This window comes from Trichosurus vulpecula, chromosome 2 (assembly GCF_011100635.1).
Source record: "Trichosurus vulpecula isolate mTriVul1 chromosome 2, mTriVul1.pri, whole genome shotgun sequence".
NCBI classification, from domain to species: domain Eukaryota; kingdom Metazoa; phylum Chordata; class Mammalia; order Diprotodontia; family Phalangeridae; genus Trichosurus; species Trichosurus vulpecula.
In genome coordinates, this window is record NC_050574.1 from 53012092 (window position 1) to 53023885 (window position 11794).

The 11794-nt window shown below is 40.3% G+C and overlaps 1 protein-coding gene across 1 annotated transcript; it reads right to left on the bottom strand.

Moving 5' to 3' along the window:
- Positions 1–8112: 8112 nt before the first annotated feature.
- Positions 8113–10783, bottom strand: LOC118839499 (phospholipase A2, membrane associated-like). The gene is made up of 5 exons (XM_036746968.1): positions 10697–10783; positions 9947–9996; positions 9503–9647; positions 8899–9005; positions 8113–8647 (listed from the first exon to the last, which is right to left on the bottom strand). The coding sequence occupies exons 2-5, from the start codon at positions 9984–9986 to the stop codon at positions 8505–8507; spliced, it is 435 nt and encodes a 144-aa protein (XP_036602863.1). The 5' UTR covers positions 9987–9996; positions 10697–10783; the 3' UTR covers positions 8113–8504.
- Between the last annotated feature and the right edge of the window lie 1011 nt (positions 10784–11794).

Consider the following 11794-nt stretch of genomic DNA (forward strand, 5'->3'; position numbering starts at 1 on the left):
GCCATGGTGTTTGAATGCCAATGTAAGGCTTACCAAAAGACTATTTTATGGAGAATTCACAGAGGGCGAGTACTCACATTATGGGCAGAAAAAGTGATACAAGGACACTGTCAACATCTCAAGAACTTTGAAACTGGCTGGAGGTGGAGACAAGCTGGGTAAGTAAAGGCAGGGACTCACCAGAGTTCTCCCTCAAATTCCTCCAAATCCCTTTGAAAATGACTCTAAACAAACTCTAGAGTAGCAGAACCCACAAAAGAGGAGTAAAACAAATTTCTAGCCCAAGACAACTTGGAAGGTCAGCAGGAAACGTGTACTGGAGTGAGAGAGGAGCATAGTCAAGCACAGCTGCACACAGCACAGACCAGGCTCCAGCTAATCCAGAGCTGGCCTCAGGCTGACTGAATCAGTGGCAGCAGTGGTGCTTTCCAGACCTCTCATCTAACCTAAGACAATTTAGAAGGTCAGCAGGAAAGGTATGTGGCACATGGGTCAGAGTAGAGCACAGTCCAGCAGAGGCCACAGCAGCACAGTCTGGCCCCAGCAAACCAGAAGCAGGCCTTGGGAGCTGCTGAATCCACAGTGGCAGCTTTTGCTTCTGGAGCTCTCAGCCCATAGATGGTAGAGTGGTTGAACAACTGGTCAGGAAGAGATTACGGGGGTCTTTTTTACTAGCACTGAGGCAGTGCTTTGTAGATATCCCCAACTCACTATGGGTTTGACACCTGTCACTTACCCTCAACCTGGTTTAGCACATCTGCCTAGATGGTTTTATTGGATGTGGGCATTGGACCCCTTAAGAGCTTCTTGGAGTGACAGATGAGAGTTGGGTGAAAGGTGGACACTAAAAGCGCATGAATAGCCCTAAAAAGGGCTCAGCAGCCCTCACGCCAGAGTTGCTAGTCCTGTCTTAACACCCCATGCACCACCTTAGTCAATACCTACTTCCAAAAACTCATAATAGCTGGCTGGATACTTGATATTAACTGATATTGGGGAAGGACATTGGTAGGGGCTTTTGAGTTACAGCAATAGCTTCCACAGCACCTCAGAGTTACATGTAGAACACCGAGGGGATGAATAGGCAGTCATTCCCTAGCTTTGCTGACTGGTCATACTAGTGGGAGCTGGAAGGTTCAGCAAGATTGTATGACTTGCCTATGATCACAAAGCTAGTTAGTGTCAGGGGTAGGATTTGAACCCAAGTTTTCTGGACTATAAGAGCAGCACACTACATTTCAGGGCTTCTCTCTCTTTTGTACCAGAAGCTCTTTGCCCTGGGTGTCTGCTCTCCCCTCACCATGACCCCTACCCCTTCTAATTCTTCATTTCCTGATGCCAAAGCTATCTTCCTATTTCTTTGCTCATGTTGCACTTCCCTTAAAAAAAAGCAAAGCTCCACGTTTTCTTAGTTCAGATGGTCATCCCAAGCATTCAAGACCCTTCACAATCCATCATTATCCTACTTTGCCAGTCTTATCTTATGTGAATCTCTTCTGTGCTCCAGCCAAACTGGACAACTTACTCCCCCCTGAAACATGCCCTGTATTTTCCCATCTCCATGGCTTTCCTCATCACATTCCCTATGCCTTGAATGTCCTTCCTTCTCTTTGCCTGCTGAATCCCTCTGTGGTATGGGTAGAGGAGTCATCCTTTGAAACAGAACTCAAATTCTGCCTTAAAAGTTGATTAATAGAAACATATTTGGTATGTGCATGTTGGCATCAGGTTAACACCAGACTATGAGAGGCATGAATGGGAAAAAGCACTAGATTTGGAGTCAGAAAAACTGAGTCTGAATCTCATTTTTGCTATTTTTACTACCCCTACTATTACACCACCACCATCACCACCATTACTGCTACCTCTTCTTCTTCCTCCTCCTCCTTCTTCTGCTACTGCTACTCCTACCACTACTACTATTACTACTATTGCCATCAACACCACTACTGCCACATAATACCTCCTCTTCCTCCTCCTCCTCCTTCTCCTTCTACTACTGCTCTTACTACCACCACTACTACTATCTACTACCACCACTATCACCACCCATGACTTCTTTTTTCTTCTCTTCTTCCTCCTCTTTCTACTACTGCTACTACTACCATTATTACTATTACTACTACCATCACCAATATCAATACCACCACCACTTCTTCCTCCTCCTCCTCTGCCTTCTCCTCCTACTCATTTGATCCTTACAACAAGTCTGGGAGGGATAATGCTATTAATTTTTTTAAATTTATTTTTTATTTTTATTTTACATCACTCAATTCCACAAGTTTTTGAGTTCCAAATTTTCTCCCCCTTCCTTTTCTCCTCCCTCCTCCCCAAGATGGCATGTAATCCAACATAGGTTCTACATATACCTTCACATTAAATTTATTTACACAGTAGTCAAGTTGTAGAGAAGAATTATATACAATGGAATGAACCATGAGAAAGAAGAAACAAAACCAAAAAAGAAAAAAAAAATAAAAGAGAGCAAACTGTTTGCCTCAATCTCCATTCAAACTCTGTAATTCTTTCTCTGGACATGGATAGCTTTTTTCCATCATGAGTCTTTTGGAGCTGGCTTAGAACCTTGTATTGCTGAGAAGAGCCAAGACTATCAAAGTTAGTCATCAGAGATACAGTGTGTCTGTAATTGTGTATAATGTTCTCCTGGTTCTGCTCCCCTCACTCAGCATCAGATCACATAAGTCTTTCCAGGTTATTATAAAGTCCATCTGCTCTTCATTCCTTATAGCACAATAGTATTCCATTACATTCATATACCACAACTTGTTTAGCCATTCCCCAATTGATGGGCATCCTTTTGATTTCCAGTTCTTTGCCACCACAAAAAGAGCTGCTACAAATACTTTTGTGCATATGGGTTCATTTCCCACTTGTGTGATATCTGGGATACAGTCGTAGAAGTAGTATTACTGGGTCAAAGGGTATGCACATTTTTATAACCCTTCGAACATAGTTCCAAATTGCTCTCCAGAATGGCTGGATCAGTTCAGAACTCCACTAACAATGTAACAGTGTTCTTATTTTCCCACATCTTCTCCAGCATTTATCATTTTCCTGTTTTGTCATATTAGCCAATCTGACAAGAGAGATGTGGTACCTAAGAGTTGTTTTGATTTGCATTTCTCTAATCAATAGTGATTTAGAGCATTTTTTCATATGCCTAGAGATATCTTTAATTTGTTCCTCTGAATACTGCCTATTCATATCCTTTGGCCATTTATGAAATGTGGAATGACTATAAATTTGACTCAATTCCCTATATATTTTAGAGAAGAGCCCTTTATCAGAGACACTGGTTGTAAAACTTCTTTCCCAATTTTCTACTTCCCTCCTAATCTTTGTTGCATTGGCTTTGTTTGTACAAAAACTTTTCAATTTAAGACAATCAAATTATCCATTTTGCATTTCATAATGCTCTCTATCTCTTATTTGGTCATAAAATTTTCCCTTCTCCATAAATCTGACAGGTAAAGCTATTCCTTACTCTCCCAAATTGCTTATAGTATCAGCCGTTATATGTAAATCATGAAACCATTTTGACTGTTTTGTTATATGGTGTAAGATGGTCTATGCCCAGTTTCTGCCATACTATTTTCAGATTTTCCCAGCAGTTTTTGTGAAATAGTGAATTCTTAATGCAGAAACTGGACTCTTTGGGTTTATGAAAGAGTAGATTGCTATAGTCATTGACTACTGCATCTTGTGTACCTAACCTATTCCACTGATTCACCACACTATATCTCAGTGAGTACCAAGTAGTTTTGATGATTGCCACTTTATAATACAGTTTAAGATCTGTTATGGCTAGGACCCCTTCTCTAGCATTTCTTTTCATTAATTCCCTTGATATTCTGGACCTTTTGTTCTTCCAGATGAATTTTGTGTTATTATTTTATCCAGCTCTATAAAACAGTTTTTGGTAGCTTGATTGATATGGCACTAAATTATTAAATTAATTTAAGTAAAATTGTCATTTTTATTATATTAGCTTGACCTAACCATGAGCAACTAATGTTTTTTCATTTATTTAGATCTGACTTTATTTGCGTGAAAAGTATTTTGTTATTGTGTTCATATAGGTCCTGAGTTTGTCTTGGCAGGTAGACTCCCAAATATTTTGTAGTGTCTACAGTAACTTTAAATGGAATTTCTCTTTCTATCTCTTGCTGTTGGGATTTGTTAGTAATATATAGGAATGCTGAGGATTTATGTGGGTTTATTTTATATCCTGCAACTTTGCTAAAGTTATTTATTATTTTGAGTAGTTCTTTACTTGATTCTCTAGGATTCTCTAAGTAAATCATCATATCAGCTGCAAAGAGTGATAACTGAATTTCTTCTTTGCCTATTCTAATTTTTTTAATTTCTTTTTCTTCTCATTGCTAAAGCTGAAATTTCTAGTGCCAAATTGAATAATAGGGTTGATAATGGACATCCTTATTTCACCCCAGAGCTTACTGGAAAAGCATTTAGCTTATCTCCATTACATATAATGCTTGCGGATGGTTTTAGATAGATGCTACTTATCATTTTAAGGAAGACTGTTTATTCCTATGCTTTCTAGTATTTTTAATAGGAATGAAGGTTGTATTCTATCAAAAGCTTTTTCTGCATCTATTGAGATAATCATATGGTTTCTGCTAGTTTTGTTGTTGATATGATCAATTATGCTGATAGTTTTCCTAATATTGGACCAGTCTTGCATTCCTGGAATAAATCCTACCTGGTAATAGTGTATTATTCTCATGATAAGTTGCTGTAATATTTTTGCTAATATTTTATTTAAAATTTTTGCATCTATACCCTTAGTCCCAGCAATATCACTTCTAGGGCTATATCCCAAAGAGATCATACAAGTGGGAAATAGACCCAAGTGTACAGAAATATTTATAGCAGCTCTTTTTGTGGTGGCAAAGAATTGGAAATAAAAAGGATGCCCATCAATTGGGGAATGGCTAAACAAATTGTGGCCTATGAATGTAATGGAATACTATTGTGCAATAAGAAATGAGGAGCAGACCGACTTCATTATAACCTGCAAAGACTTATATCAACTGATGCTGAGTGAGGGGAGCAAAACCACGAGATCATTATACATGATTACAGACACACGGTACCTGTAAGGACTAACTTTGATAGACTTGACTCCTGTCATCAATGCAAGGTTCAAAGACAACTCCAAAAGACTCATGATGGAAAAAGCTATCCACATCCAGAGAAAGCATTATGGAATCTGAATGCAGATTGAGGCAAACTGCTTGCTCTTTTTTTTCCCTTCTTTTTTGGTTTTGTTTCTCCTTTCTCATGATTCATTCCATTATTGATTATAATTGATTATAATTCTTCTTTACAACTGGACTATTATGTAAAGAAGTTCAATGTGAAGGTATATGTAGAATCTACATTGGATTACATGCCATCTTGGTGGGGAGGGGAGGAGGAGAGGGAGGGAAAATTTGGAACCCCAAAACTTATGGAACTGACTGTTGTAAATTAAAGATAAAATAAATTTATTTAAATTTTTTTTGCATCTATATTCATTAAGGAATTGGTCTATAATTTTCTTTCTCTGTTTTTACTCTTCCTGGTTTAGGTATTAGTACCATATTTGTACCATAAAAAGAATTTGGTAGGGCTCTTTCGCCTATTTTCTCAAATAGTCTATAAAGTATAGGAATTAAATGTTCTTTGAACGTTTGATAGAATTAGCTTGTAAATCCAGCTGGCCCTGAAGATTTTTTCCTAGGGAGTTCTTTGATGTCTTGTTCAATTTCTTTTTCTGCGATTGGGTTATTTAGGTATTTTACTTCCTCTTCTGTTAATCTGGGGAGTTTAATTTTTGTAAATATTTGTCCATTCCCCTAAGATTATCAAATTTACGAGTATACAATTGGGCAAAATAATTCCTAATTATTGTTTTAATTTCCTCTTCATTGGAGGTGAATTCACTCTTTTCATTTTTGATACTGATAATTTAGTTTTCTTCTTTTTTTAAATCAAATTGACCAAAGGTTTATCAATTTTACTAGTTTTTTCTTAAAACCAGCTCTTAGTTTATTTATTAGTTCAATAGTTTTATTGATTTCAAATTTATTCATCTTTCCTTTAGTTTTCAGTATTTCTAATTTGATATTTAATTGGGGATTTTCAATTTGTTCTTTTTCTAGCTTTTTCAGTTGCGTGCCCAGTTCGATGATCTCCTTTTTCTCTGTTTTATTCATATGAGCATTCAGAGATATAAAACTTCCACTGAGAACTGCTTTCACTGCGTCCCATAAGTTTTGGTATGTTGTCTCATTATTGTCATTCTCTTGAATGAAGTTATTGATTGTTTCTATGATTTGTTGTTTGACCCACTCATTCTTTAGAATTAGATTATTTAGTTTCCAATTAATTATTAGTCTATCTTTCCATGGTCCTTTATTACAAATAATTTTTATTGCATCATGATCTGAAAAGGATGCATTGACTATTTCTGCCTTTCTGCACTGGATTGTGAGGTTTTTATGGCCTAGTACATGGTCACTTTTTGTGTATGTGCCATGTATCACTGAGAAAAAAGTATATTCCTTTCTATCCCCATTCAGTTTTCTCCAGAGGTCTATCATATCTGCCTTTTCTAAAATTCTATCAATTTTTTTTATCAGATCTCGAAACAGTTAAACAGAGTTTAAGTCAATTGCCTAGGGTCACACACCTAGTAAGTATGTGAGGTCAGATTTGAACTCAGGACACCCTGACTCCAAGTCCAGCTACCTATGTGACCTTAGTCAAGTCACTGACCTGTCTTAGCCCTCCGTTTCCTCACATATAAAATGAAGGCTCACAGAATTAGAGGTGGAGGGAACTTGCAAGTTATCAAGCCCAACACTCTCATGTTACAGATAAGAAGCCTGTGGACCAGTGATTCATCTTCACCCACAAAGAGAGTTAGTTCAGTATCAGAGAGGAGACTGGAACCCAGGTCCTCAGACTCCAGAACCATGGTTCTTTTCACTGCATCGTCCTGCACTGCCTCCTTAGGAAATCAGACTAGATGGCCTGGGTGTGAGGCCTTTTCCAGCTCTATGTTTTTGGTGGCATAATCTATGCTTTGTGTCTTGTCTTCCACCATTAGAACATAAGCTCCTCAAGGGCAAGGATTCTTTTTCTTTTTGTATCCACAGTGCCTAGCAGAGTGATTGGCACAGAGTAGGCACTTAATAAATGTTTATTGAACTGAATCAAGTACGAAAAGGAAAGAAAGGAAGTGAAATAGACTTGGATATGGATAGTCCCCAACTGCTCACGTTGGATTCTGTAACATCCTGCCATTGTGGATAGACCCTGGAGCTGGAGTCCAGGAAGGCCTGGATTCAAATCTTGTCTTTGACAGCTGCTAATCACTTGACCTCCTCAAGCCTCTTTTGGCTTTCCCAACTCTAAGTTCCAGAGAGGATCGATGGTGTAGTTTCCCTCAGAAGTGCTAGCCCTGTATTTGGAATGTATTACACAGATATTTGGCTGACAAGGCTTGTCCTTCAAAAATGTGTGTGATTCTAGCTGATACTACTGTGATGCTCCCCCTTGTAGTAGGTGGCCTAGAGACATGTGGAACCCAAGGTGCTAATGACAGCAGGGATCCTGGAGACAGCTCACAGGGAAGGTGATTCAGCCCAGCTGGAAGCAGAGGTCAGGGGTGGGGGAAGGGTCTCTTGTCTGCTTCACCCCAACCCCCAGTCATCAATTGGGTTGTTAGATTCAGTGCTTTGGCAAGCTCATTTAACACCTACAAGAGGAAGGCAGAAGTATTTCTGAGATGGAAGCATCTTCTCTAGGCATGCTTATAATAGATGGCTTCTAGTGGAACCTGCTTTCAACTCCAATATTCTGTGTCTCTGAGTCCTTCAGAGGAATAGTGACAAGTTGGAGAAACAGGGTCTGCAGGTAGGAAAGGGCAGAACCATGTTTCTTTCCCCCACATTCCTTTCCTCCCTCTCCACCCCATCCTATTTTACCTGTACAGAGCAAATTTATGTGATGCCAACAACATGGGACTGATGAAAAGACAAAATAAAACTCCAAACTCAACATTTTATTTATAGTTTTTTTTCATATTACTGTCACTTCCTAATAACTACCCCTCCTCATAACAAAGAGGAAGAATAAAAGAAACCAAACCAAACATCCCAACAGCATCAGACTACATGTGTAGCTTCCACATCCCTCCTTTTCCAACTCTCTCCTGAGACAGGGGAGATGGGTTTCATCATCAGCACTCTAGAAGAGAGGTCGGTAATTACATTAGAAAGCTTGGCCCAGAGTAAGCAGTTAATAAAGCTTTGTTGATTTGATTGCATTAATTAATCTGAATTCTGATGTCAAAGCAATACTGTTCAGAAAAGGAAATGTGAAAAGCTGTGGATTGGGAGGTGATGGCTTTGGAATTGGAATTTTCAGGCTCCTTCTTGTCAATTCTTGCTGAGGAAGGGGAACAGAAGCTCTCAGCATTTAGGACTTTTCCCTCTACATAGGAAATTGGAGTAGTTGCGATACTTCGTACTGTAACTCTTCAGGTTTCTCTTCATACAGAAGGCAGCTACTCGATCACAGGCACAGATTTGCTTCTGACAGTAGCTCCCAGACCCTATAAGTTCAGAGAAATGAATGAACCAGGAGGGTTGGTAATTTTCCCTTCTATTGACACCCCTTAGCCTGCCATGCCAAGCTGACTCCCTTTATTGGTTGCCTTGATGGAGATACAGGCCCTTCCCCAGGGCAAGCCCTTCATCTGAGGAGAGAGTGCAGCCTTTGTTTTCAGGGAGTTTAGAGCAGTGCCCTTCCAGACACCATTTTAGAGTTCTGCACATCTGGAATGCTCAGCGGTACGTGACTCACCACAGGTGATGGATCCACCCTTGTATGTGAATTTGTAGCTCTGTGTTTTGGGCTTGCAGCCTTTCTTCATCAGCTTTGAATAGCAGCAGTCATGGGCGAAACAGCACCTAAAGAAAGGAGGCCTACTGAGTGCTGTGCTCTCCTATTGGGGAGCAGGAAGTCCACAAACAGGACACTCAGAGGGGCCAGCCAAGGAGGCAGCTGGCTGTGGTGGAATGATCCCTGGTTTGGTCATCATGACACCTGAGTTACTAGGATCATAGTTTTCTCATCTGTAACTTGAGGGGATTGGACTACATGTCTCTAAGGTCCTTTTCAACTTCAATCTTGTTCTATTTAATGGAGGGTCTCTGATTCTGAAAATTTATCTGGTCACAGTCTTCACTAGTGCCTCTTCTGGAGGACTTCAAGGGCATATATAGAAAGACTCCAAGGAATGCTTGAGAAGAACACTCTTCTATAATTTTGTCTTAGAAATTAATTTCATTGGTGCCACTACCTTGTGCCCTACCCATTAATTTGTATTTCCCATCGTTGCTGTTTGTCGTGATTCCCAAGGAAGCTAAGGTAGCCACCCTGGCAGGGCTGGGGAACACCAGCTTACCTGTCAGTAGCATCCTTGGGGGTTCCTTTGCCTTTCCAGCCACAATAACAGCCGTAGAAGCCATAGCTAAACAATGCATTCTTCCCTGTGAGCTTCCCAATCATGCTGTTGAATTCTCTCAAGCTCCCTTTCACCTCAGATAAGCCTGCAAGAGAGACCAGTGGTCCTCAGTCAGATGTGGCCACCCTTGTGTCTTCTCTTTCCACTACTGCTTTAGTCTGTCCTTCCCTATCCTTCATCTGAGCAGAGAATCTTGTCCTCTCTATTTTCCTCCCAACCTCTAATAAGAGATGGTGAAGAATTAATTGGGATTTGCAAGGTTCAAGGAATGAGGAGAGCTAGGGATCCCAAGATATTCTGGGGGAGGCACTTTTGTACAACAGGAGAGTTGTCCCTCCTGGGGCTGATTCCTGGGAAGAGGTCAGTCATGGGGTCACTTCTTACCACAGGCTATTAGTACAGCTAGCAGAAAGATGGTCTTCATTTTGAAGTCTCTGTAGGAGAAAGTATAAACCTGATGTCTGTTTCCTCAGGTGAGGTCCCCATATTCCTGCTTTACCCTTGTGGCTGCCACCCCAACCTGCCATGTGGGAGGGAAGAATAGGTTCTTACTCTTGTTGGAAGGCACCACAAGAATGATCTACTGCAATCTCTACCTGATCAAGAAATCCCTGTATGAAATTTCTATGGGCACAGAAACATATTAGCCAGGGACTGCACCCCTCCCCTCATCCCCCAACACTGTATTGGTTGTACAAATGCACAACTCATATGCTCTAGACACACACATATTGTAATTCAGGTACAGAAACAAACACTCAGACCACCTCAATTCACACACTCATTACAATACTCAGGGCCACAGAAATACAGAGACAAATCAATGCATACAGAGTATTACTGGCACAGACAAATGCCCTCAGACTCTCTGAACAAGGGATTCTTAACCTTTTTAATGTCCTGGACCCCTTTGGAAGTGTGATGAAACCTATGGACCCATTCTCAGAATCATGTTTTTATATGTATAAAATAAAATATGAAGGATTCTAAAGGAAACCATTGAACTATATTGAAAGATAGTTATCAAAATATTTAAAAACTACAAATTCACAGACATCAGAATAAGAACCCCTCCATGCTCTAAACATACCTAATAATATAGAATCACACAAACACAGACACATAATCTCTTACTTCGACAAATGTCTTCTGGTCTTTGGGGCTCCAGATGCTTTCAGCTGTTTCTTGGTTCAATCTGTCCACTACAAGGTTCTTGAGCTTAATTTTTCCTCAAGGCAGAGAAGCTCCATATATAGATCCAAGATTCTAAGGTGGCTGAGAGTCCCCACCCCCAGGGGTAGGAATTCTCAGAAACTTGCCCAACACCAAGAGTCCACGTTGCAGAAAGAAGGGGGGTGGAGCTGGAATCTGCACTGACAGCCCACAAAGAGCTCTTCCAGGTCTTCCAGGAGCCATTTATCCCTGGTGAGGGGAAGGCAGCCTTTTTTGATGGCATTATAGGTGACAGGTGGAGTGCTGATACTCAGTTGGGTTAGATTCACAGATTTTGTGTCCTGCCAATTGTTGGGGGACACACCTTCCAATTCCAGACACTTCATATTCCCTCAGAGTTTGGATTGTGGCCACTGACAAGTCTGTAAACATTTGCCAGACTACCGACTCACAGCAAAGACCCAGTCACTCATTCAGCACCCCAGCCAGGTGTCCACTCTGTACAGAGTCCTCTATGAGGTGTTTTGATTATGGTTGGATGGAGGCAGAGAGATCAACGGAGAAAGAAGAAGAAGGATAAGGCAAAAAATAGAGGTCAGAAAAAGGATGAGATAAAGATCCTACCAATTGAGTTAATAGGGAGTCACTAGAGTTTATTGAGTAGGGAAATAATATGGTTAGATCTATACTTTAGGAACATTACTTTAGGGATTCATGGAGGACAGACTAGACCAGTGAGAAATAAGACAGGGAGACTGATTAAGAGGTTATTACTGTAGTCCAGTTCAGAGATGATGAAGGTCTCTATTGGGGTGGTGGCTATGTGAATGGAGAGGAGGAGACAAGTAGGGAAAATGTAGAGATAGAATGATTTGGTAAAATTGGATGTGTAGGGTTAGGGATAGTGAGGAAGCCAAGATAATGCTAGGGATGAGAGCCTAGGAAGATATTCACATGCTCAGGGGAAATTGGGAAGTTCAGAAGATAGAGGTAGTGAGTTTTGTTTTCAACATATTGAGATGACTTTGGGACATCCAGCTAGAAATAGGTAACTCTTGA